General features: G+C 44.8%; 1 protein-coding gene across 5 annotated transcripts in view; it reads right to left on the bottom strand.

The window, feature by feature from the left end:
• Nucleotides 1-3,140: 3,140 nt before the first annotated feature.
• TRA2A (transformer 2 alpha homolog) overlaps nt 3,141-27,684 on the bottom strand; it is a 110,572-nt gene continuing 86,028 nt past the window's right edge. For all 5 annotated transcript variants that reach the window (XM_069729847.1, XM_069729848.1, XM_069729846.1 and 2 more), the window contains 6 exons: nt 10,645-10,804; nt 10,363-10,551; nt 7,173-7,288; nt 4,647-4,838; nt 3,818-3,885; nt 3,141-3,468 (listed from right to left, as the gene is read on the bottom strand). In XM_069729847.1, the coding sequence (XP_069585948.1) occupies nt 3,458-3,468; nt 3,818-3,885; nt 4,647-4,838; nt 7,173-7,288; nt 10,363-10,551; nt 10,645-10,677 (609 nt within the window). In that variant the 5' untranslated portion in view covers nt 10,678-10,804 and the 3' untranslated portion in view covers nt 3,141-3,457. The remainder of the gene's footprint in view (nt 3,469-3,817; nt 3,886-4,646; nt 4,839-7,172; nt 7,289-10,362; nt 10,552-10,644; nt 10,805-27,684) is intronic.

Here is a 27,684-nt window from a genome sequence, read left to right as displayed (position 1 = left end):
TGGCAGGACCAACTGAAGATTGTGGTGGGTTTTCCTGTGGCCATCCAGTGCCTGGATTCAAAGGCTTATTGGGCTGCATGACTTGATAGCAGAGCACCTTGCATTCAATGCAACATTTTTTCAGTAAGCCCTCCAGTACCTCTCGTGAAAGAATAGCTGAGCCCTTATTTGGATCGGGTCGCAATTTAACAGCTGACGACTGGTTTTCAAACGGTGATCTGATTATCTGAAAATGCAGAATCTTTCATATGTAGGTAGTGTAAGAAAAAAATAATTTCTGCTAGTTTGTAAATGTGAAACGAAGAAACCAGTGCAGCAGTGTGTTTGCATTTAATAATGGGAAAGGTTTTGGTTTCTCATATCCTGCGCAAAAAAGAAAAATGTAATTCTTGCCTCAATTCATGATAATGAGGATATCCATCCTGGGTCTGAAGCACAAAGAGGAAAAAAAAAAAAAAAAAAAAAAAAGGAAATAATTAAGTTTTATAATGCAACCAACGGACATATTTTTCACTATGTTGAATTTGGGTGGTATAAAATTCTCATGTGATTTACCTTGAAAACAGTTTGTATCAGTCCGTAGAAGAGTCTATCTGAAAACGTTGGCCCATGAACTAGTGTTTGGAGAGCTACGCAGAAGTATGAAAACTATCAGTTTCCCCTCAAGCCTTCAAGTTCAGCTCAAAGGATACCTCACAGAAGATGATAGCGAAAATCTACCACCTCCCAAAAGGAGATGCACCATGGAAAGCGGACACAGAAGGCTTTCTAATAATGGATGTCACCAAATGTCATAATGCAATCTGCCTGACATGCAAAAATTATGTGCAATTCTTGCTCTCTGCTCTGCAAATGTTTTTTTCTGGTGAACCCTTAACACCTTCACGACCTTGCCCTTTTCCATTTTTGCGTTCTCATTTTTCGCTCCCCTCCTTCCCAGAGCCATAACTTTATTTTTCCCTGTCAATATGGCCATGTGAGTGCTTGTTTTTTGCGGGACAAGTTGCACTTTTCAACATCATTGGTTTCAGCATGTCGTGTACTAGTAAACGGAAAAAAAAATTCCAAGCGCGGTGAAATTGCAAAAAAGTGCAATCCCACACTTGTTTTTTTGTTTGGCTTTTTTGCTAGGTTCACTAAATGCTTAAACTGACCTGCCATTTTGATTCTCCAGGTCATTACGAGTTCATAGACACCAAACATGTCTAGGTTATCTTTTATCTAAGAGGTAAAAAAAAAAAAAAAAAAAAAAGTCAAAACTTTGCTAAAAAAAATTGCGCTATTTTCCGTTACCCGTAGCGTCTCCATTTTTTGTGATCTACGTTCTTTTGATCGCCCGTTATTACATTTTAATGCAAAGTCGCGGTGAACAAAAAAACGTAATTCTGGCGTTACAAATTTTTTTCTCGCTATGCCGTTTAGCAATCAGGTTAATCTTTTTTTTTTATTGATAGATCGGGCGATTCTGAACGCGGCGATACCAAATGTGTAGGTTTGATTTTTTTTTATTATTGTTTTATTTTGAATGGGGCGAAAGGGGGGTGATTTAGACTTATATTTTTTTTTTAAACTTGTGCCATGCTTCAGTAGTTTTCATGGGAGGCTAGAAGCTGGCACAACTCGATCGGCTCTGCTACATAGCAGTGATCATGATATTGCTGCTATGTAGCTGAAATGCAGGCTTGCTATGAGCGCCGACCACAGGGGGGCGCTCACAGCAGGCCAACATCAGTAACCATAGAGGTCTTAAGGACCTCTATGGTTACCATTCTGCTGCATCGCTGACCCCCGATCATGTGACAGGGGTCGGCGATGAGGCCATTTCCGGCCGCACGGCCGGAAGCGCCGGTTAAATGCCGTTGTCAGTGGTTAAATGCCGCCGAATAGCGATTTCACCCGCCGCTATTGCGGGCACATGTCAGCTGTTCAAAACAGCTGACATGTCCCGGTTTTGAGGTGGGCTCAACGCCGGAGCCCACATCAAAGCAGGGGACCCAACCTCCGCAGTAAGAGGAATGTGCACAAGTTCAGGATTTTTCGCGGTTTTTTTCGCGATAAAAAAACAAATACATATGCATCCTATCATTTAGAATGCATTCCGAAATTTTTGTGCACATGACGTATTTTTTTCCACAAAAAAAACGCATTGCAGCATGTTCATTAATTTTGCAGATTTTTTTGCGGTTTTCCCGCTATTTAATGCATTGGGAAAGCTCCGGAAAAAAACACATGCGGATTTCTGGCAGAAATGTCCGGTTTTTGCCAGGAAATTTCTGCAAGAAATCCTGAACGTGTGCACATACCCTAATAGTACGGTGGAGGTCGGGAAGGGGTTAACATCTAATTCTGAATGAATGTGTCCAATACCCTGTTAGGTACCTTAAAATTAAGCTTCCCCCCCCCCATATGTACTTTTTAATAGTTATGTGTTGAAAACTGGGGGCTATTTGGCAGGAGTTGTGAAATGTGTGTACTTTTAATGGTAAGTACATGGTTTTTTGCACCCAATTGTGTATTCTCTTATGGTCACTGTTCACTTTTATAGCACTGAAATTGAGAAAATTAGATGATATAGGCATTTCTGTAGCCTCTGCTTGACAGGTGCATTGTACCTGAACTTGTTAGTGAAGGCATTGTTCATGACGGAGGGTTAAATACTATATACTAAATAAGTTTAGCAATCCGAAATACAGCTCCACAAAACAAACGCCTATTTCTTACGATGTAACCCCTCCACCTTCTTTCACAAGGCCCAGCATTAACTTCTACTATAAATTAAGTAGAGATTACCTGTGGTAGTAAAGCATGAAGTCTGTCACCAAAGCCAGCAATGAATAACTGCTACATGTAGTACAGCCATCAGATGCAGAGCTGTAGTACAGATGTGTCAGACAACCCTGCTTTTCTTGGTCTGGATAGCCTATGACACTGACCCAACACCTTCACATTTTCACATGTGAAGATCAAAACCAAAAAAGTTGGAGAACAAGCTGGTATATGTGCAATGTATAAAGAGCACGTTCAGACTGCATGCATTTCACAGACAAAACCCAAGAAAAAGAACAAAAACGAACATTTAGCCTGTTGTAAGTAAATTGTGAAGATCAAAGTGCCGAATATGCATCAATAATGGAAACAAGTCTGCCGAAGTTTTATTTTATTAAACGTGCTGCTCCATCACAAAATATTGTTTCCCTGCATACAGAACGCGTATTAAATAATCGATAAAAAAACCAAACCTCCTAATATAGGGATAAAGGGAAACTGCATTTGGACAGATCTTGGAGTCTTGACTAATCGTCGTTCTGAAGCCTGTTTGCCTACACAAAGCTACAGCAATATCATTGGTTTGCATTACACATAACAAAAAACAATAACTTTGACTTGAAAAATTGTATTAAATTCTTAAACAGACGGGATAATAGGAGGTCAGTGAAAATTCTCCATCTTCCATGTGTCAGTAACGCCCTGCAAAGGTTATTAAAAAAAAAAAAAAAAAAGAAAAGAAAAAACCATTAGACAATTTGACCTATTCTTGTACCTAAAGCCCATGGCATATAACAAGTGTGTAATATCCCAATATATAAGCAGGGTTTGTAGCATATTGTGGAGTCAGGAAAAAGATTACACTTGTCACTTTTCTCTGGTCATGAGCTTTTTTATTTTGTTTGCTTGATGACATGATGGTAAATTGCTGATCTAAAGTAACCATGGATGCAAGGCACAAAGTCATCATGCGTGGAGAAACCAGACCAGAACTGTCACGCACATCAGATTGTAGGCGGTTTTGGAAAAGCCGAGACATTTTGGAACTTACTTGGGCTGTATGAACGGGATCTTGACCTGGATCTGTAGCGGTTGTAGTACGGTGAAGGTGATCGTCGCCTGTGGAGAAGCAATTCTAACATAAACAAAGTTCTACCATGCAAGATGCCCCATAGCCCATAGTACAGGTAATGCCACAGGCAGGCTCTAAACAATTTTATAGAAGTCTGCTTCAACCACTTCATTAACATCTTAGGGCGACTGCGCTGCATATAACTATGGCCCCCACACTATACTGTACTTTGCCATATCGCATGTAAATGTGGCCTAAAAATGAGTTATCCAGGTTTGTGATGAAAGTCTGCAGAGTCTATCTAGGCATATCGCCGCTGGAAAACCCCGACACTGGAGTGTGAGGACTATTAAGTTTGCAGTCACAGAGACTGTAGACTTTTGTTATAAACTTTGACAACCCCTTTAAGAGCCTCAGCCTACCCACGTATTAGAAACATTAGGTTTCCAAGCTGTCACGCCAGCATTCTGGTGTAAAAACTTTGAAAAGTTGTCATGCTTAGGCACTACGCCAACATTTTGCAACTCTTGGCCTTTTCACGGTGCTGGGAGGAGGTGCGCCGTCACAACTCAAGTCACACGAGCTGTGGTGTTCCATATAGCAGAAATGTTACTCCAATCACTCACTGGAGTAAGATCTGTGGCGTAGCACAGGGAGGCGCACACCACTAGGTGAGCACCGCTTCAGGAATTAAATAAACAATGTCATTCTTAATTGGGCCCAGTGTGTCAGGTTGCTGTAGAATTTTTAATTAACTAGAGAAAAAAAATTCTAACCAAAGTGTACAGCAGAACAGCACACTACTTGCCTATATTTGTACTCGTAGTCTTCATATCTATCGTATCCTCGATCATTCCCTCTGTCATTTCCTCGATCATTGCCTCTGTCATATCCACGATCATTCCCTCTGTCATATCCACGATCATTCCCTCTGTCATTTCCACGATCATTGTAATCTCGGCGTCTGCTGCTGCTACTGCTACCACCACTGCCTCCGCCACTGAAAAAAGAAAAAGTAAATATTTTTTTGTGTCTCGAGCTCTGACAAACGGGATAGAAAAACAAATCAAAAGGGGTGTCTGACTTTGTGAAACTTGTAACTACTAGACTCAGGTTTTAAATAAATTACTGTTGTGTCAGATAGTCGCTTAATCTAATTGCCTACTGTCCAGTCAACTGTGGGGCATTTTTTTGCATGGTCATTCGGGATTATACATCCATCACCACTGGAGGAGGATTGCTATATTGAGACGGTTCAGCAGATATAGGGACGCAGAACATTACTGGGGTTTCAGCCATGTATGTAGTCATCTAGGACACTACCAGGGGGAAGGGGGGCTTGGGAAACCACACGGTTGCACTGGGGTCTGCGAGCCGATGAAAGGTGGGTGGGGGAAGTGGGCTGTGAGCATTGCAGAGTGGGTCCATTATGCCACATACAGGGAAGCTGTGAGGCCATCACAGTGGCATCTTGCTGTGGGAGGAATTAGTGTTTGGGGTCATTGGCGGATTTACAGTTTGTTGGAGATACATTAGTTACTTTTGCTATGGGGGTCTTGTGTTTTCTAAGTATTTCAGTGACGCAGGACACTTAAAAGGTGGTCTAGCCACCAATGTAGCGGACATTACTCATTGCTGGGGGGGGGGGGGGAGGGGGAAGAGACCTTAGTCATGTAGGACACTTACTGGGGGTTGCTGTATATATAGTGGTGTAGGACACTTACTGGGGGTTGCTGTATATATAGTGGTGTAGGACACTTACTGGGGGTTGCTGTATATATAAAGTGGTGCCGATACAATTACATTATGCGGCAGAGCAGGGACAATCGATCTCCCTGCTCTGCTGCCCGGCCGCTATGGGGCCCCTGAGCAGGCGGACCCCGGTGCCAGCAGTGACCCCCCCCCCCCCCCCCCGTCATCGGAAGATCAGCTGTATCGGCATTTAGCAGATACAGCTGATCTCAATGATGGGAGGAACGCTGCGCTCCTCCCATCATCCCCATGTCACTGACAGCGGGCGCGATGACGTCACTGCCCGGCACCCGCTGTCAGGAGATCAGCGGGAGCAGGGCAGGAACCAGGAAGAGTTTTTTTTTTTAATGGGTGCTGCCGCCTCATTACAGGGTCCGACTATAGGGGGGCTGCCTCATTACAGGGTCCGACTATAGGGGGGCTGCCTCATTACAGGGTCCGACTATAGGGGGGCTACCTCATTACAGGGTTCGACTATAGGGGGGCTGCCTCACTACAGGGTCTGCCTATGGGGGTACTGCGTTATTACAGGGTCTGCCTATATGGGGGCTGCCTTATTACAGTGTGTAGCATACGGCAGCCCCCATAGGCATAGAGTCTGCCTATGGGGAGTGCATTATACTATATTGTGGACTATTTGGTGCATTATGCTACTGTATATGGAGGCCATCTAGGGGGCCATCATACAGCATGGAGATTACAGTGTGGGGGTCATAATATATTGTTGGAACCATCAAACAGATTGGGGGGCTACTAAGGAGTCAGTATACTGTGTATAAGAGCATCATGCTGTGTATAGGGGAGCTGTACAGGGGGAGACTCGGGACTTTTTCAAATGTAAAGTGGGCACTTATTATAGGGGAACTCGGGTTACTCTGTCCAAGGAGCACACAGGGCATTATTACTTTCTAGGTGTAAAATATGGGCACCGTTTTCTACGGCACTTGCACCCGGCATTACTATATTGTAGAGAGTTGCTTTAGAATTTACAGGGCACAGAGAACCAAACAGCAGGTGCAGTAATAGGGACACATACGACAGCAGCGGCTCAGTATTGGGGTATCAGGCAGTAATAGGGACACATACGGCAGCAGCGGCTCAGTATTGGGGTATCCGCAGGATGAGAATACATGGTGATGGCTGGAATTATGGGAAGTGAAATGTGTCTGTTGTATTCTCTGCAGACGAGTTGTAGCTGGAAGAAGTTGTGTCAGTCTGGGCCAGATGGAAAAAACGTGAAAAATGAACGATTCCATCAGAAAGGACGTCAGCAGTTAGACATTATTTGTAACTGTGCTCTCTTATATGTTCTGTAGTACTGGTATCTACCACTGACCATATGGCGGGGTCTGCTGCCGTGTATTTATAGTGGTGTAGGACACTTACTGGGGGTGGGGTCTGCCGTGTATATATAGCGGTGTAGGACACTTACTGGGGGGCTGCTGTGTACATATAGCGGTGTAGGACACTTACTGGGGGGCTGCTGCGTATATATATATATATATATATATATATATATATATATATATATATATATATATATATATATATATATATATATATAGCGGTGTAGGACACTTACTGGGTGGGTCTGCCCATGTAGATGCCTGGAGTCGGAGTGTGTGCCCTCTTAGTGATGGAGTAGTCCACACGAAGCCTTCTCCCGTCCAGCTCCATCCCATTAGCGTGCTCCATAGCCTGGAAATGAGCAGAGGTCATGGTCACACAGGTCGCCGGCAATCCGCAGCAATGCTGAGGCCGGGCAGCAGCAGGAGGCCGCGCGCCCCCGCACCGTCCCGGCACACAAGCAGTTAAGCCCCCACGTGCTCCGTGCACGCGGTCAGGCTGCCATTACACGCGGGTCTCCGCCTCTAGCTGCCATCTCACGCGCCGCTCCCCGCCCCCACTGCTCCTTTTCACGAGGATAAGATGGCGCCTTACCTGCCCGAAGCGCCACCATGTTTTCACCGCCGGCCGGCCCGTATGTGGGCAGCTCCCGGGTGTAGCCCCCGGGTAGGTTTGCGGAGCCCGGGCAGGATGGCGGCGCCCAGTAACTGCAGCCTCTCTGGTACAGGACTATGCTTCCAATGTGGCGGGAAGGGATGAGAGACCACAGCAACGAGGCAAGTCCTCAGGTGGCGGATCACACCGACAGCCAGAACCCCGGTTAAAGCGCTGCCGGCGGCGCCATCGGTGTGTACATCGTGCATGATATACGTGTGGACATCACAGTGACGGCCCGGACACATCCACCGACCGGACACGTCCACCGACCGGACACGTGCACCGACCGGACACGTCCACCGACCGGACACGTCCACCGACCGGACACGCGGCTACACAGTACGAGGACGGAGCGGCCCCTGCTGCCACCTAGTGGCGGCTAGTGGGAGTGCGACACCAGATCACTGCCCCCCATCCATCAGTCTGACGTCAGGCTTCCATCTTCCACATAGAGCAGATGGCTGCTGGTGGAGGGCGATGTGGTAGCACACCCATCCTCGCACTCTGCACCTCCTTGAAGGTCCCTGCAGGAGGTCCTGGACTCCTAGGAACCAGTGCATGCAGTGTCTTGCCCCCCCCAATCTGCAGCCCTGTCCTGCAGGAGATCAGCTGCAGCCAGTCATCTGTATATACAGTATGTGGCAATGTCGGGTCATAGCAAGGAATGCACAGAAAGACCCCACTCCAACATGCAGTGATGGGAAGCCGCCCTCGCACCATGCCCTGTGCTGGTCATGTTAGTAGCCAGCAGACTAATGCCAGAGTCACATGCAAGTTAGCCATTAAAAGGTATCAACCACTGAGGACTCAATTCTAAGTAATGGAGAGAACGTCCATCCTCCGGATCAGCAGGAATCCGAGCTGCGAGGCGTCTTCCCGTCTGCGGCCTCCGAGCCTACAGAATACCGCGCACGGTGCGAAGACAACACGCGTGATTCTAAGAAATCTCATGCACTTACTGCAGAACATATCTGCAGCATTAAGTGACCGGAACTATGGGGTTGAGATCCGCAGAATGTAATTTATCCTGCCAATGTAACCGAGCCATTAATAAAAATGAACGAGACGTGACGCTTCACATAGCAGACAACGCACAGAGAATACCACGTGTCACACAGGCTTAGGCCCGTTTCACACAGTTTTTTGCCATCAGTCGCAATCCGTTGAATTTTGAATTAAACGAATCCAGCGACTGATGCAGTCAGATCCATTTTTTCTCAGACTTGCATTAGCGATGGATGGCCTCACGTTTCATCCGTTGTTTGCCAGATCCATTGAAAATTGTTTTTCCGGCACCCGAAGACAACGGACATAGTAACATTTTGTGTACATCGAAAAATCATGTTATAGGGTCAGATCGCTGATCTGACACTTTGCACAGCACTGTGTCAGATCAGCGATCTGACGTGCACTGCTGCAGGCTTACCAGCACTTGCTCTTAGCAGGCGCTGGTAAGCCACCTCCCTGCAGGACCCGGATGTAGCCCCGCGGCAATTTTTGGATTCTGGGACCCCTCCCTGCGCGATAGTTCCCTGTACCGCCGGAACGCTGTGATCATGCTTGATCGCAGTGTTCCGGGGGTTAGTGTGTCAGGAGCGGGACCGCTCCTGGCACATAGTGCCCGATGTCAGCTGCGATAGTCAGCTGACACCCGGACGCAATCGGCCGCGCTCCTCCCGTGAGCGCAGCCGATTGCATATGACATACTATCCAGTCAGTGGTCATACGGGCCCACCCCACCTCGATGGGATAGTACGTCATATGGGATTAAGGGGTTAAGGATGCATTTCCACTTTTAAAGTGGCATAATTCAAGGTATACCTAAAGGAATATCTCAAGTTTTTAGGCTAGGGCTTCACGGCAATTTGGTTGCTACAATCACAAAATGCTGCTGCTACATTACAGCACTATACAGTTGAAAGACCTATATACTACAGCAAAGTTGTAAAAAATAAAATAAAATAATGAGACTGTTTGATTTTGCCGCAGTCGTGTTGCAGTGTGACCGCAGTCACATGTAGAGTGCTGCAATGTAGAAGGCACCGAGCAGACAGCTGTCCAGGCCAAAGTTGCCGTGTAGCCCTATTCTTATGGTCTGATTGAAGGCTGGACTGATGATCTACCACCTGCAAGGAAAAAAAAAAAAAAAAAAGCCTGCTTCCACAGTTTTATGCCCTTATTTGCCCCTGTAGGTGGGAGAGGACTTTGGCCACAAGAAGGCTTTTTTAGCGTTCAGTCATACCATCAGGCTTTCAGAAACATAGTATGAGACATTTCCACGCCATTTGACTCAAGTGTGTAAACTTAGGAACACATTACAGCCTTCAGGTGGATTCTGCCCGGAACCAGAATGAAAAGAACTAGAAAGAATGACCATAATGTGAAGAAATGTAGTAACGAATAGGTTTCATCTTTTGGAGCTTTTTTAACCACACTAGGAGCAGTAAAGCGGCATCTCCATTCTTTTGGCAGCTTCCAAACTCACCAATTATAGTTTCAATTCGCAAATAAGAAAGGCCGGAGAATATTCAGAAAAAGAATCATCACCTTGGAAAACATTGCGAGTATGCCAGTGTCAAAAAGAAGTTGTGTGCAACGTAAGCTTAACAAGCCAGCTATAAACGTGTGTGAAAATGTGAAGTTTCACATAAAATAGAACTTCTGATCCCACATCAGAAGAGCTCAATACTCGCAAGCAGCATGCAAATAACTGCACCTCTGCGCACATCCAAAACCTATAGGAGAGGGAAGAGGAAAAAGATACTTACCTCTCTGGAATCTTCTATGCGTTCAAAATAGACGAATGCGAATCCCCTTGAGCGCCCAGTTCGCTGATCATACACCACATTGACACCACTGAGGGGACCATAGCGAGAGAACACATCTCTTATATCTCGTTCAGTTGTGTACAAGCTCAAACCAAAGACCCCGACACAAGTGTTCGGACCCGGATTTGCCTAACAAAATAAAAAGACATTTAGGGCTTAAATTTAAATATTTCATCTTTTGTACAAAATGGGGGCTTTTTTTTTTTTTTATAGATCACGTACCCTGCTACCATTATGCCTCCTTCTGTTTGACATTGGAGAGTGACTTCGGCTTCGTCTGTATTCTGGGGTGTACGATCTACTTTTTGATCGCTTTTTGTGTGAATGTGATCGAGACCTAGAGCGAGAATATCGTCTACGGGAGCGTCGGCGAACCCTTGAACTGTACAAAAAACAAACAAAACTCATCAACACCTCAAATAAATCCAACTGGAGTCGGTCAGAACAGTTCCCCATAATGTTACAATCACACAGACAACAATATTCTACAGATTACGCAAGTCTGTCATTTATCCTACTGAATGGAGGTTTGGTAAAACCACCATCATGGTGTTTTCCCTGGTTGCATTTTTTTTTTCCTACAATGATCTGAACATGCAACGGGGGTAAAGGAGACATGCAAGAAGAAAGTCACAAATAATCTCAACATACGGTTGTCTAAACAGTATCTAGTAGTGGACTTTTCCCGCAAAGACTTAATATTTCCAGCGTCTGTTAACTAGTTAAATGCTGCTGTTAATCTCTGACTGTGGCATTTAAAATTGCGCTTACAGAAAGTATAACTGGCTCCACCCATCAATGACCCCATCACATGATCACGGGTCACCGATGTGTCGGCATGACAACCAGAGGTCTGCAGCAGACCTCACTCGTTGTCATTGCCAGATTGCTATGAGTGTCGCACCGTGGTCGGCGCTCATAGAAAGTGAGCATTGTCTGTGTGTAGCAGAGGCGATCAAAGTATTGCAGCTTCTAGTCTCCCATGAAGTCTATTGAAGTATGCATAAAGTAAGTTTTAAAAAAAACAAAAACACCCCACCTTTCGTACCATTCAAAATGTAAAAAAACAAAACCTGTGGAATTCCACCGCACTTGCATTCCCCCCCCCCGTTTTCCAGTACATTATATGATAAAACCAATGGTGTTGTGCAAAAATACAACTTGTCCCACAAAAAACAAGCCCTCACAGCCATATTGACCAAAAAATAACAGTTCTGGCTGTGGGAAGAAGGGGAGCAAAAAAAGAAAATGGAAGATGGCCCAGGGGTTAAACCTTCAGTTAATACAGCACACTGCATGTGCATCAGGCTCGTGGCTCAAGAGCATCTGCCCCAGTGCCTCACGCTACTGTTGTCAGAAACAGAAATCCTGCAATAAATTCATTCCATGCTGACTGGTTTTCATTTAGACTTCTTAGAAAGTGGGATCCACAGATAATAATCTTTATTTTTATACAGCGCTAACATATTTACAGGTTGCACACATTATCATTGCTGTCCCCGTTGGGGCTCACAATCTAGAATCCTTATCAGTATGTCTTTGGAATGTGGGAGTAAACCGGAGAACCCGGAGGAAACCCACGCAAACACGGGGAGAACATACAAACTCCTTGCAGATGTTGTCCTTGGTGGGGTTTGAACCCAGGACTCCAGCGGTGCAAGGCTGCTGTGCTATCCACTGAGCCACCATGATGCCCAGATCTTTGTAAATTTCTATAGTAGGGGAGGGTGGGCTGCATCCAGAACTCTCATACTAGGTCAATGGAAAAAGCCACACATGCAGAGCCATGACACCAGATACCACCTAAACTATATGCACCTGTAGATTTTTCAAAAAACAAGTCCACAAATACCTTTTTATTGCCAGTCTGTTCCTCGGTTACGGAGAAATCCACGTTTGAATTGATATGCAAATTATGGTAGATCTGAAGCCTCTGTCACTCCAGCTCTATTCCCTGCTCAGCGCTGCCACCTCCTGCTTGACTGACAATTCCTTTGACGTCTCACAGCATGGAAGCAGTCTCAGGAAAGGCTGGTGCGCTGGTGGGAATAGAGATGGAGTGACCGGCTTCAGATATACAAACCACTATTCATCCTCATTTGCAAATCATGCCAAACCCCAATTTCTCAGTATTGATGTGGCCGTGTAAACATATTGCTGCACATGGCTTTGAAACAGCTGTATGTATGTATACTGGAGGAGGGTAATGTGGGTGGGTTTAAATCAGCTGACAGATTCACTTTAAAGTCAACCATCCACTCACAGCAGACGCCGGTTATAATGCACAGCCGGCATCTGCCTTTTTTTCTTTTTTTTTTTTAATTCAAATAAATTTTTATTAAGAATAACAAGGCAATTAACATGTTACATTTGCATTTTCAATACAGAGTATTTTTCCCCCCTCTCCCTTCAAACAGCCCCCTTCGATCCCAAAGCCCCCCTCCCCCACCCCACAAAGCAGCTCGTCTTGTTAATTACTACCATCATTAAAACAATTGAGTGTCTAATCCCTCAACCAATCGTATAAGCCACACTTCACATTACTATCCCATAGCAATCCATGGAGACCACATTTTATTGAACGTTTCAGTTTTCCTTTTCTTCTTATAAATCCCTTTTTCTAGTGTCAGGCCCTGTTTCACATACTGGAGGAACTCTCCTCTTGACGGCGGCTCTTCCCTAATCCAGTTTCTAGCTATCACCTTCCTAGCCACATACAACAATCTGGCTATAGCTATCTTTAGGTGTTTATCCACTCCAATCTCATCCACGCATCCCAACAAACAGACAACTGGATCCCTTGGCACCGTGCATCCATATGCACCTTCCATACGACTCAAAACTACCACCCAGAAGGCAGCCAACCTCGGACATGTCCACATCATATGGAAAATGTCTGCATCCGTAGACTTACACCTCGGACATTCAGAGTCATTACGCAATCCTGCCTTATATAGCACCATCGGAGACCTATAAACTCTGTGTATCACATAGAGCTGTGACAGTCTATACGGTTCACTCAGCGACAGTCTTGGGATCCATTCCAACACCGACTCCCAAGTCTCGTTATCTATTGGGCCCAAATCCCTTTCCCATTTAGCTCTTGCCATTATTGGAAACCCCAATAGAAAAGTGTGCAACAGATCCCTGTACAGAGTGGATATGACTCCTCCAGTCGTCCCATCATTACACACATACTCCAGTACTATATCCTTTTGAATCCTAATACCTCCGTTCCTACCCTGAGCTCCAAAGGCATGCCTCATCCGCAAATATTGATACTCCCCTGCAGACCCAAGACCAAATTCCGCCTGCAATTGGGAAAATGATTTCAGTTCACCTTGTTCAATTATTTGATACACATACTGAATCCCTTTGCCCAACCACTCTATCAGTACCCCCAATGCCTCAAATTCTTTCAGATTGTTATTATGCCATAGCGGCGAGTATCTAGTCAAGTCCGTGATCCCACGTATGTGCCTCAATCTACTCCACAGCTTGCGTATCAACAGCAAAGTCGGATATAGCTTCCCCAAACTCTCCAAGGATCCATCCTCCAAACATTGCACCACTGGCCTTCTTTTTGTCACCACCTCCATCAACCGCTGTACTGCCCCAGATGACCCCTCATGCGCCCAGCCCCTTAAATGCTGACTCTGGGCTGCAAGAAAGTACAACTCAGGGTTAGGCAATGCCAGACCCCCATCATCCTTGGGTCGCTGAAGTGTCTCCAGTTTGATACGCGGATGCTGCCTCCCCCAAATCAGATTCCTAAACAGAGAGTTGATCTGTCTAAATTTCCCACGTGGTATTTAAACCGGCGCATTGTGAAGAATATACAGTATTTTCGGCATCAGAATCATTTTGATAAGATTCACCCTGCCTACCACAGACAAATGTAGCTTAAGCCATGCATCCGCTTTTGCCTTGAGGGCACCCAAGATTGGAGTCAGATTCTCCTGTATATAGTCAGTGACCGGCATAGATACCCATATTCCCAGGTACTTAAATTTACTCGTCACCTCCAGTCGCCTGTCCTCCAATGGCTCCCCATCCACATCGTCCACCTTAAACAAGATAGACTTACTCCAATTTATCCTAAATCCCGACACTGATCCGAATCGTTCAATAATCCCAATGGCTCCCTCCAAGGATGCAACCAGGTCAGCCAGAAACAACAAAATATCATCCGCACACAACGCCACCCTTTCTTCAATCACCCCATATTTAAACCCCGTCATCTCATCAGACTGTCGAAGCGTAGCGGCCAGTGGTTCCACCGCCAGAGCAAACAAAAGGGGGGAAAGCGGACACCCCTGTCTCGTCCCTCTAGCCAATTGTATGGTCCGTGACAACTCCCCGTTTACCCTAACCCTGGCCATCGGCATCGAGTACATTAATTGAATCCATGATATGAACTGCGGTCCAAACCCCATTCTTCGCAACACCTGCCAGAGATACCCCCACTCCACACTATCGAACGCCTTGTGAGCGTCTAAAGATGCAATAACTCTCTGGCCACAGTTATCGGCTTTGAGTTGCAAGTTCATATACAGCCTTCGTAGATTAATCGCAGTTGACCTATCAGGCATAAAGCCAGACTGGTCTGAGTGTATCAGGCCAGAAATAACACTTGTCAACCTCATCGCTAACACCTTAGCCAGGAGTTTAACGTCGATAGTAAGCAAAGAAATTGGCCGATATGAATCCGGCTGTGTCGGGTCTTTCCCCTCCTTTGGAATCACCACTATTGTGGCCTCCCGCATAGATGCCGGTAGCCTTCCACCATTCGTAGCCTCTTCCAAGACCGCCTTCAATTTAGGGATCAACACTTCCCCCAAGCTTTTATAAATTTCGGCAGGAAATCCGTCTACGCCAGGCGCCTTCCCATTAGCCATCGACTGCAATGCCCGTCCCAGTTCCTCCTCCGTAATGGGAGCCTCCAAATCCTCCCTAGCTGTGTCACTCAGCCTCGGGAGCTCCAACTCCTCAAGGAACGCCACCGTGTCCTCCATTGACCCATCTACCCGAGAGGAGTATAAGTCTGCGTAAAAATCTGCAAATGTCTCCAAAATCTCTGAAGTCTCAGAAACAGCAACACCACTCCCAGTCACCAAAGAGTGAACAAAGGAAGTATTTCTCTGGGCAGATGCCACCAGCGACAGCAAATGACCCACTGATTCACCCTCCTGGTAATAGGCCAAATTCATGAATTCCCTCTTCCTTTCAGCCTTACTCAGCAAGACCGCCTCTAGCTGGCTTTGAGCTGCCTTTAACCTCCTCCCAGCCTCCAAAGTACCCATTATTACCATCTCATCTTCAGCCACCCTCAGCCCATCTATCGCCAACCTCTCTGCCTCTCTCGATTTCCGCTTACACCTGCTAATATCCCTAAACAACAGCCCTCTCAAGTACGCTTTCATGGCTTCCCACACAGTAAGCACATCTACGCTACCCTCATTTATCTCAAAAAATTCCACCAATTCCTTCTTAATCTTCTCCAAGTCTATACTGTGTAGCCAATTAGGGTGAATTTTCCACTCCCTTCTGCTCCCGTTCCGTGTCCCCACTGATCGAAATTCCACTTCAACTGGACTATGGTCTGAGAGAGCCCTAGGTAAATATCTCACGTCCCTTACCATCGTATCTAGTAAATCGGTTACCCAGTGCCAGATCAATCCTAGACAGCGTACCATGAGCTGGTGAGTAGCATGAATACGCCCTTTCCCCGATATGCCTAACTCTCCATAAATCAACCATGCCCACTTCCCCGACATAAGTCCCAAACGTAGTGGTATGTCCCGCCGTCCTATTCTGGGTTTTTTGTTCTTATCCCAAAAGTCATCACATATATTATTAAGGTCGCCGATAATTAGTAATGGTAACGGTCCCCAGCGCTCTACCCTCTCCAGCACCTCTCTTATCTTCTTGCTTGAGTATGGGGGCGGAATATACATTGCCACTATACACATCAATACTCCATTCATTTTACATTTCACCACCACATACTGACCATCGACATCCTCTTTTACCATTACCTCCTCATACTGCACCCCCGCAGGTATTAACACAGACACACCCCTAGAATACGTCGAGAAAGTAGAATGATACGCCCTCTGTATCCAGCGCCTATTCAATATGTTCACCCTCTCCCGCACTAAATGTGTCTCTAACAAACATATCATTGAGACCTTCTGTTCTCGGACATACTGCAGACTTGCCGCCCGCCGTGTTTTATCTGCCAGACCTCTCACATTCCAACTCAATATTTTAATACAATCTCCCATCATGTGGCTCATCATTTCTTAAAGTATCCAATTTCCCAAGTATGAGCTGCCCCAACCCTCCCACCCCCCCTGCCCCCTCCCAACTTGCCCCCCTAACCCCCCCAATATAACGCATTCTTCCTCTCATCAAGAGTGGGGCTCCACTGCCCACTGCGAACACTCTCCCTTACTTAACCCTCTCCATTCGCGTCCCGCTGCCATAGCAATCACAATTTCCCCCCCAACTTTCACTTTATTGTATCTTAACATTTCAACTTATATTAACATATAGAAAAAGTACCAAACCAGTTCACAGTACCCAGCATAACCTTCCTCCCCCGTACTTAGTAGTTGGTACTGTCCCCTCCGGCCATTCCTTCAATATGGCCCAGCAAAACCCCCAACAGTTGCTCAACTCTTTAACCATTGCTAACGAGCGCAGAACTCTCCTCCATCGACAGAGAAAACAAATCCCAACTGGATCTCGCCGAAATGTCAGTCGCCCATTCCCTTAAGTTTTTTCTCATGAGTATCAAGCCACTGGGTAGCGTCCTCCGGTGTCAGGAAGAAATGTGTCTTATTAAAAGCCACCAGTCTCAGCTTGGCGGGAAACATCACTGAGTACTGCACTCCCAGCTCCCTCAGTCGCCGCTTGACTCCAGTAAACTTCATCCGCTGCTTCTGAACTGCAGCGGAATAATCCGGATAAATGGCAATTTTCTGACCTCCAGCCGTCAGATCCTCCATCTCTCTAGCCTTTCTGAGGATAATGTCTCTGTCTCTGTAATTGAGTATTTTAGCAAGCATGGTACGGGGATTTGCTCCTGGGGCAGGGGGCTGCGGCGGGACCCTATGAGCCCGTTCAACAGCAAAGACTTTTGTCAACACTGTGCTCCCAATCTTCTCCAGCAGCCAGTTCTCCACAAACTCAGTGGGATTTCTCCCCTCAGTCTTTTCAGGCAGCCCCACTATACGTATATTATTTCTTCTGGATCTATTTTCCAGATCCTCATTTTTGGCAGCGAGCTCGGCTATTGCTTGGGCGAACTTCTTTTCAGCTTTTTGTAGCTTAACTATGTGATCTTCTGCCGTGCTCACCCTCTCCTCCACCACTCCTATACGTTTGTCCATTTTCTGCAGAGCCGCATTAATCTGTGCCGTGTCCCCTTTAACTTCCTGCATCTGCTGGGCCAAGGAGTTCAGGGATTGCTGACATGAGATCAGTGTGATAACATCTCTAAGAGTCGGCTCCTCTCCCTGTGATATGGCTTCAGGTCCCCCACTAGCCCCAGCCATGCTGCCTCTCTCCTTCCCCCTCTGTACCTCATGCTGCTCGGCTGTGCTTGCTTCCTCCTCCTCCTGGTCAGCTCCAGCTCCAGATCCTGGTTCTGCCTCCTCAGCAGCCTCCACTCTGGAATACTGCTGCAGCTTTGCGGCCACCTCCATGCGCCGCTGACATGCGGCGTTCTCCTTCTCGGCGTCCTCCCTAGCATCGGAGCCATCTTGGCTGGCTCCTGCATCGCTGGTGCCAGCGTCTTTCTGCCGCCTCCTGGTCATCGCTGCCGACTCCGGACCTGCTGCTCCGCACTGCTGCACTCTCCGGACCTTCAGCCAGCCGGATTTAGGTGAGTTTACCCGAAAATCGGGGTTAAAGCAGGATATTTGTCCTTATGGCAGCAGGAGCACTCTTCCCTGCTTCCACTCACATGGCCAGCTAGGACACGCCACCCCGGCATCTGCCTTTAAAGGGAACCTGTCACCCCGAAAATCGCGGGTGAGGTAAGCCCACCGGCATCAGGGGCTTATCTACAGCATTCTGTAATGCTGTAGATAAGCCCCTGATGCCGGTGGGCTTACCTCACCCGCGGTTTTCGGGGTGACAGGTTCCCTTTAACAGCAGCGATTGGAATCCCACCAGTCAACTTCTTAAATATCATGGTCAACTGCTGACAGCAGCATTTAAAGGGAAACAGTCAGCAGGATTGTGCATAGTAACCTACACACAGTCAGGTTGGTGCCATTATACTGAATAAAATGATTTACATAGTAACATAGTAACATAGTAAGGCCGAAAAAAGACATTTGTCCATCCAGTTCAGCCTATATTCCATCATAATAAATACCCAGATCTACGTCCTTCTACAGAACCTAATAATTGTATGATACAATATTGTTCTGCTCCAGGAAGACATCCAGGCCTCTCTTGAACCCCTCGACTGAGTTCGCCATCACCACCTCCTCAGGCAAGCAATTCCAGATTCTCACTGCCCTAACAGTAAAGAATCCTCTTCTATGTTGGTGGAAAAACCTTCTCTCCTCCAGACGCAAGAATGCCCCCTTGTGCCCGTCACCTTCCTTGGTATAAACAGATCCTCAGCGAGATATTTGTATTGTCCCCTTATATACTTATACATGGTTATTAGATCGCCCCTCAGTCGTCTTTTTTCTAGACTAAATAATCCTAATTTCGCTAATCTATCTGGGTATTGTAGTTCTCCCATCCCCTTTATTAATTTTGTTGCCCTCCTTTGTACTCTCTCTAGTTCCATTATATCCTTCCTGAGCACCGGTGCCCAAAACTGGACACAGTACTCCATGTGCGGTCTAACTAGGGATTTGTACAGAGGCAGTATAATGCTCTCATCATGTGTATCCAGACCTCTTTTAATGCACCCCATGATCCTGTTTGCCTTGGCAGCTGCTGCCTGGCACTGGCTGCTCCAGGTAAGTTTATCATTAACTAGGATCCCCAAGTCCTTCTCCCTGTCAGATCTACCCAGTGGTTTCCCGTTCAGTGTGTAATGGTGATATTGATTCCCTCTTCCCATGTGTATAACCTTACATTTATCATTGTTAAACCTCATCTGCCACCTTTCAGCCCAAGTTTCCAACTTATCCAGATCCATCTGTAGCAGAATACTATCTTCTCTTGTATTAACTGCTTTACATAGTTTTGTATCATCTGCAAATATCGATATTTTACTGTGTAAACCTTCTACCAGATCATTAATGAATATGTTGAAGAGAACAGGTCCCAATACTGACCCCTGCGGTACCCCACTGGTCACAGCGACCCAGTTAGAGACTATACCATTTATAACCACCCTCTGCTTTCTATCACTAAGCCAGTTTCTAACCCATTTACACACATTTACCCCCAGACCAAGCATTCTCATTTTGTGTACCAACCTCTTGTGCGGCACGGTATCAAACGCTTTGGAAAAATCGAGATATACCACGTCCAATGACTCACCGTGGTCCAGTCTATAGCTTACCTCTTCATAAAAACTGATTAGATTGGTTTGACAGGAGCGATTTCTCATAAACCCATGCTGATATGGAGTTAAACAGTTATTCTCATTGAGATAATCCAGAATAACATCCCTCAGAAACCCTTCAAATATTTTACCAACAATAGAGGTTAGACTTACTGGCCTATAATTTCCAGGTTCACTTTTAGAGCCCTTTTTGAATATTGGCACCACATTTGCTGTGCGCCAGTCCTGCGGAACAGACCCTGTCGCTATAGAGTCACTAAAAATAAGAAATAATGGTTTATCTATTACATTACTTAGTTCTCTTAGTACTCGTGGGTGTATGTCATCCGGACCCGGAGATTTATCTATTTTAATCTTATTTAGCCGGTTTCGCACCTCTTCTTGGGTTAGATTGGTGACCCTTAATATAGGGTTTTCATTGTTTCTTGGGATTTCACCTAGCATTTCATTTTCCACCGTGAATACCGTGGAGAAGAAGGTGTTTAATATGTTAGCTTTTTCCTCGTCATCTACAACCATTCTTTCCTCACTATTTTTTAAGGGGCCTACATTTTCAGTTTTTATTCTTTTACTATTGATATAGTTGAAGAACAGTTTGGGATTAGTTTTACTCTCCTTAGCAATGTGCTTCTCTGTTTCCTTTTTGGCAGCTTTAATTAGTTTTTTAGATAAAGTATTTTTCTCCCTATAGTTTTTTAGAGCTTCAATGGTGCCATCCTGCTTTAGTAGTGCAAATGCTTTCTTTTTACTGTTAATTGCCTGTCTTACTTCTTTGTTTAGCCACATTGGGTTTTTCCTATTTCTAGTCCTTTTATTCCCACAAGGTATAAACCGCTTACACTGCCTATTTAGGATGTTCTTAAACATTTCCCATTTATTATCTGTATTCTCATTTCTGAGGATATTGTCCCAGTCTACCAGATTAAGGGCATCTCTAAGCTGTTCAAACTTTGCCTTCCTAAAGTTCAATGTTTTTGTGACTCCCTGACAAGTCCCCCTAGTGAAAGACAGGTGAAACTGCACAATATTGTGGTCGCTATTTCCTAAATGCCCAACCACCTGCAGATTTGTTATTCTGTCAGGTCTATTAGATAGTATTAGGTCTAAAAGTGCTGCTCCTCTGGTTGGATTCTGCACCAATTGTGAAAGATAATTTTTCTTGGTTATTAGCAGAAACCTGTTGCCTTTATGGGTTTCACAGGTTTCTGTTTCCCAGTTAATATCCGGGTAGTTAAAGTCCCCCATAACCAGGACCTCATTATGGGTTGCAGCTTCATCTATCTGCTTTAGAAGTAGACTTTCCATTCTTTCTGTTATATTTGGGGGTTTGTAACAGACCCCAATGAGAATTTTGTTACCATTTTTCCCTCCATGAATTTCAACCCATATGGACTCGACATCCTCATTCCCTTCGCTAATATCCTCCCTTAAAGTGGACTTTAGACAAGACTTTACATAGAGACAAACCCCTCCTCCTCTCCGATTTTTACGATCCTTTCTAAACAGACTGTAACCCTGTAAGTTAACTGCCCAGTCATAGCTTTCATCTAACCATGTCTCGGTTATTCCCACTATGTCAAAGTTACCTGTAGATATTTCTGCTTCTAGTTCTTCCATCTTGTTTGTCAGGCTTCTGGCGTTTGCGAGCATGCAGTTTCTTGGTTGATTAAATCCGTCTTGTGGTTATTTAACCCCTTCCCACCTCGGCCCTTTTCTGTTTCTGCGTTTTCATTTTTCGCTCCCTTCCTTACCTGAATTTTTTTTATTAGGCTACTTTCACACTAGCGTCGTACGACACATGCTGTGAAAGCGCAGCACAACGGGGGCAGCGGCTGCAGTTTTACAACGCATCCGCTGCCCCATTGTGAGCTCTGGGGAGGAGGGGGCGGAGTTCCGGCCACGCATGCGCGGTCGGAAATGGCGGACAACGCACCAAGAAAAGTTACATGCAACGTTTTTTGGTGCCGACGGTCCGCCACAACACGACCCAACCGTCGCACGACGGTTGCGACGTGTGGCAATGCGTCCCTAATACAAGCCTATTGAGAAAAAACGCATCCTGCAGACATCTTTGCAGGATGCGTTTTTTTCTGCAAAACGACGCATTGCGACGTGCGTCGTACGACGCTAGTGTGAAAGTAGCCTTATTCCGTCAATATGGCCTTGTGAGGGCTTATTTTGTCAGGACAAGTTGTACTTTTGAACGACACCATTGGTTTTACCATGTCTTGTACTAGAAAAACGGGAAAAAAATTCTAAGCATGGTGAAATTGCAAAAAAAAAGTGCAATCCCATACTTGTTTTTTTGTTTGGATTTTTTGCTAGGTTCACTAAATACTTAAACTGATCTGCCAATATGATTCTCCAGGTCATTACGAGTTCATAGACACCAAACATGTCTAGGTTATGTTTTATCTAAGCAGTGAAAAAAAAATTCCAAACTTTGCTTGAAAAAAAAAAAAAAAATAAAAAAAAAAAATTTGTGCAATTTTCCGATACCCGTAGTGTCTCCATTTTTCGTGATCTGGGGTCGAGTGAGGGATTATTTTTTGCATGCCAAGATGACACTTTTAAAGCTACCACTTTTGTACAGATACGTTCTTTTGATCGCCCGTTATTGCATTTTTAAGCAATGTCGCGGCGACAAAAAAAAAAAAAAAAAAAAAAAACGTAATTCTGGCGCTTTGAAATTTTTTCTTGCTACACCGTTTAGCGATCAGGTTAATCCTTTTTCTTATTGATAGATCGGGCGATTCTGAACATGGAGATACCAAATATGTGTAGGTTTGATTTTTTTTTAGTTTTATTTTGAATGGGGCAAAAAGGGGGGTGGTGATTTAAACTTTATTTTTTTTTTGCCATGCTTCAATAGGCTCCATGGGAGGCTAGAAGCTTGCATAGCCTGATCGTCTCTGCTACATAGGAGCGATCCCCAGATTGCCTTTATTTAGTATAATTACAGGCTTGCTATGAGCGTCGACCACAGGGTGGTGCTCACAGCAGGCTGGCATCAACAACCATAGAGGTCTCAAGGAGACCTCAGGTTGTCATGCCAACGCATCGCTGACCCCTGATCACATGACGGGGGTCGGCGATGCGCGCATTTCCGGCCGGAAGCGGTAGTTAAATGCCGCTGTCAGCGTTTGACAGCAGCATTTAACTAGTTAATAGCGGCGGGTGTATCGCAATCCACCCGCCGCTATTGCGTGCACATGTCAGCTGTACAAAACAGCTGACATGTTGCAGCTTTGATATGGGCTCACCACCAGAGCTCACATCAAAGGGGGAGACACGACATGTGCAATACTAGTACGGTGCATGTCGTGAAGAGGTTCATTTTTATTTACAGTTTTGTTTTAATGAGACTCTGGTGCCATAAGGCGGGGCTGGTGTATGTGGTGCTCTGATTATATATTCATAATGCAGACTGCTGATAAGTCACTGCTCCCTCACTGACCTGCCCCCTGGTTTACATAATGAATACCTAACATACTGAAGAAAAAAATATATAAAACTTCTGCAGGCAGGTGCCAGCCGTGGCACCTGCATTGCAGCATAATCACATGTTTACTGTGCACTTAATCCCTTTTGCTTATTTAATTGGGGGTTAATTAGAAAATGGTACAGTAGCAGCTATCGGTGTGTATAGCGATCAGATAGCAGCTATTGCGCAAGCGGCATCATCTTGCTGAAGAAAAAAGAAAGAGTCCTCCTGCAAGATGGTGCCGCCTGCGCAGTAGCAGCTCTCGGAGATCGCCAAAAGCTGCTATTGCGCAGACGTGGGAGGAGGAATTCTTTTTATTTTTTCCAGCAAGATGATGCCGCCGGCATAATAGCAGATAACAGATCTCTATACACAGCGATAGCTACTACTGTGCCATTTTCAAATTGACCCCCCTCCCCCAATTAAATAAGCAAAAGGGATTAAGTGTACAGTAAATATGTGATTATGCTGAAGAGCAGGTGAAACGGCTGGCACCTGCCTGCAAAAGTGTTTTTGTCTCTTTCTTCAGTATGTTAGGTATTCATTATGTAAACTAGGGGGCAGGTCAGTGAGGGAGCAGTCTGCATTATCAATATATAATCAGAGCACCACATACCCCAACCCCGCTTTATGGCACGAGAGTCTAACAAAACTAAAAATAAAGATCCCGGTCAGACGCCTCTCTATCAGCCAAACCAAGTCTCCACTTTGCACTGACGAGGGGCACTACCCTGAAACAGTGTCTGTAAATTGAGATTCTGGTTTTGCCATTTTCCAAAGTCATGTGACAAGGCTCGTTAAAGGGTCGACATTGACTGTTAGGATTGCTACTTCCAATAGGTGGCACTAGAGTTCTAGTCCTCTTCCTCTCTGAAGAGACTATTTGCATATTTCCCAGAGAAGCTTTGCGGCTTTAACCCCTTAGTGACCGAGCCAAATTTTTGAAATCTGACCAGTGTCACTTTATGTGGTAATAACTCTGCAAAGCTTCAACAAATCCCAGTGATTTTGAGATTGTTTTTTCGTGACACATTATACTTTATGATAATGGTAAATTTAGTTCAACATTTTTTGTGTTTATTTATAAAAAATATAAAAAATTTGAGAAAAATGTTAAAAAATTAGCAATTTTCTAAATTTGAATGATTATCCCTTTAATCCAGATAGTCATACAACAGCAAACCATTAATAAATAACATTCCCACATGTCTGCTTTACATCAGCACCATTTGTAAATGTTATTTTATTTTGTTAGCATTTTAGGAGGTTTAAAAATGTAGCAGCAATTTTTCATTTTTTCAAAGAAATTTACCACATTTATTTTTTTAGGGACTTATCCATGTTTGAAGTGACTTTAGGGATCCCATATATTGGGAAACCCCCAAACGTGATACCATTTTAAAAACAGCACCCCTAAACATATTGAAAACTGCTGTCAGGTAGTTTATTAACCCTTCAGGTGCTTTACAGGAATTAATGCAAAGTGGCATGACAGAAATGAAAATGTGTATTTTTACCACCTAAATGTTGCTAACTTCTAAACAGATTACTACAGCCGTCAGACTCTAAGGCCGCTATTTGGTCATGAATTGCCATCGCAAACATCAGGACAACAAAATCATGATCTGAGGGCACCAATTGGGATAAAGAAGAAGCCCCCACACTCTGTTAACCATTTATAATGATGTAGTCACTATTGACAGCAGCATCTAAGGGGTTAAACAGATTTAGAAGGTGCAAATACTGATCATGGCTGATGCAGCAAGTTGTCAGCTATAGTGTACAACCAACAAATGCTGGATTGTCATCTGTATGGGGAGGCTATTCTCTTATATCTCAGGTCAGTTAAAAGACGTATTGGCGGTCATTAAGGGGTTAAAGGTACCGTAACACTGGACGATATCGCTAGCGATCCGTGACGTTGCAGCGTCCTGGCTAGCGATATCGTTCAGTGTGACAGGCAGCAGCGATCAGGCCCCTGCTGTGATGTCGCTGGTCGGGGAAGAAAGTCCAGAACTTTATTTCATCGCTGGATTTCCCGCTGACATCGCTGAATCTGTGTGTGTGACGCCGATTCAGCGATGTCTTCACTGGTAACCAGGGTAAACATCGGGTTACTAAGCGCAGGGCTGCGCTTAGTAACCCGATGTTTACCCTGGTTACCAGCGTTAGAGTAAAAAAAACAACCACTACTTACTTACCTACCGCTGTCTGTCCTCGGCGCTCTACTTCTCTGCTCTGGCTGTGAGCGCCGGGCAGCCGGAAAGCACAGCGGTGATGTCACCGCTCTGCTTTCCGGCCGCTGTGCTCACAGCCAGAGCAGAGAAGCCCAGCGCCGGGGACAGACAGCGGAAGGTAAGTATGTAGTGTTTGTTTTTTTTACTCTAACGCTGGTAACCAGGGTAAACATCGGGTTACTAAGCGCGGCCCTGCGCTTAGTAACCCGATGTTTACCCTGGTTACCGGCATCGTTGGTCGCTGGAGAGCTGTCTGTGTGACAGCTCTCCAGCGACCAAACAGCGACACTGCAGCGATCCGGATCGTTGCCTGAATCGCTGCAGCGTCCCTTAGTGTGACGGTACCTTAAGTCTCCTCACCTCGACATGCTTATCATGTCACTTTATGCAAGGAGAAACGATACTTCTTGGATTCAGGTTCAAGTTAGAAACGTTAAAAAAAAAAAAAAAAAAAAAATCTAATCGCCCCCTTTTTCCTAGTGAATAAAAACTCACATTCATACACTGTTTCAATGTGTCTAGAAGAGTCAAACCTAGCAAAATATAAAATAAAATAAAATCATGCCCAATCTTTATATAAACTTAAAGAGAAAAATAAAATTAAAATGTCAGAATTGCGGGTTTTTGATTGCCGCCAACTTCAAAAAAAGAAAAACCCACGCGTTAAGCAATTTAAGTGTGGTACTTACCCTAAAATAGCAACATAAAAAAATAAATATCAGGGCACCACGCAACAAACAAGCTCTGACAGCTACTTCAACAGAGGAAAAAAAATATGGATGTGTCAGAGTAACTAGTCCCACAAAAAAAAAAAAAAAAAATCCCTCATGACTTTCTCAGCAAGAAAATGAAGTCACAGTTCTTAGAAGGGAGGCAAAAATGAAAGCACAAGAACAAAAAATTGCTTGGCCCTTAAAGGGAACCTGTCACCCCCAAAATCGATGGTGAGGTAAGCTCACCGTCATCAGGGGCTTATCTACATGGACACACTCCTCAACATTATTTCTTTGTCTCGAGTTATTTCCACTGAAGTTGGATTAGCCTGTGATTTTCCATTTTGAGTATTATTCAAAATCCAGATCTCCATGGGATATTAATTTTGATTTACATTTATATGTTTTATTGTTCTCAATGCAATGAATAAAGATTTGCAACTGGAATATTTTATTAAGTGGTATCTAGGATGTGGTATTTTAGTGTTCCCTTTATTATTTGAGTGGTGTAGCATTATTTTCATAGATTAGACTTTTACAGACATGACTATACAAAATCAAAGAAAGAAAAAAAAAAAAAAACACGGAAAGATTTAAACTTTGTTTGAGAACATTTTCTGTTTTTAATTTCTCCTTTAGTCCCACCATAGTATTTGATAACGCAGTAGGTTTTTTTTTTTTTTTAAATACACCAATCAAAAAAATAAAGGCAACACAAACAACAGAATCTAACTCCAAGTAAGGCTATGTGCACATGTCCGGAATTTCTGCGGCAATTCAGCAACTGTGCCGCGGGTAAAACGCATGCGGACTTGGCATGCGTATTTCCGCTAAACACTAGTGTTTTACAAGCGTCATTAGCTTGCAGAATGCTAGCGTTTACAAGCGATCTGTAGCATCGCTTGAAAAACTGATTGACAAGTGGGCCAACTTTTTAGTATTGATGCTACCTATGTATAGCATCAATAGTAAAAAGATCTAATGTTAAAAATAGTAAAAAAAAAGATATAGATCGTGATATTCTCACCTTCCGGCGTCCCCAGCGGTCTTCCGGCTCCTCGCGATGCTCCCGTTCCCAATAATGCCTCGCAGCAATTACCTCAGATGACGTAGCGGTCTCACAAGACCGCTACATCATCACAGGTCATTACCGCAAAGCATCACTGGGAACGGAAGCATCGCGAGGAGCGGGAAGACTGCCGGGGATGCCGGAAGGTGAGAATATCACGATTACTTTAAATTCTTTTTAACAATTATATGGTTCCCAGGGCCTGGAGGAGAGTC

This window comes from Ranitomeya imitator, chromosome 6, assembly GCF_032444005.1.
Source record: "Ranitomeya imitator isolate aRanImi1 chromosome 6, aRanImi1.pri, whole genome shotgun sequence".
NCBI classification, from domain to species: domain Eukaryota; kingdom Metazoa; phylum Chordata; class Amphibia; order Anura; family Dendrobatidae; genus Ranitomeya; species Ranitomeya imitator.
This window is presented reverse-complemented; position numbering and strand designations above follow the sequence as displayed.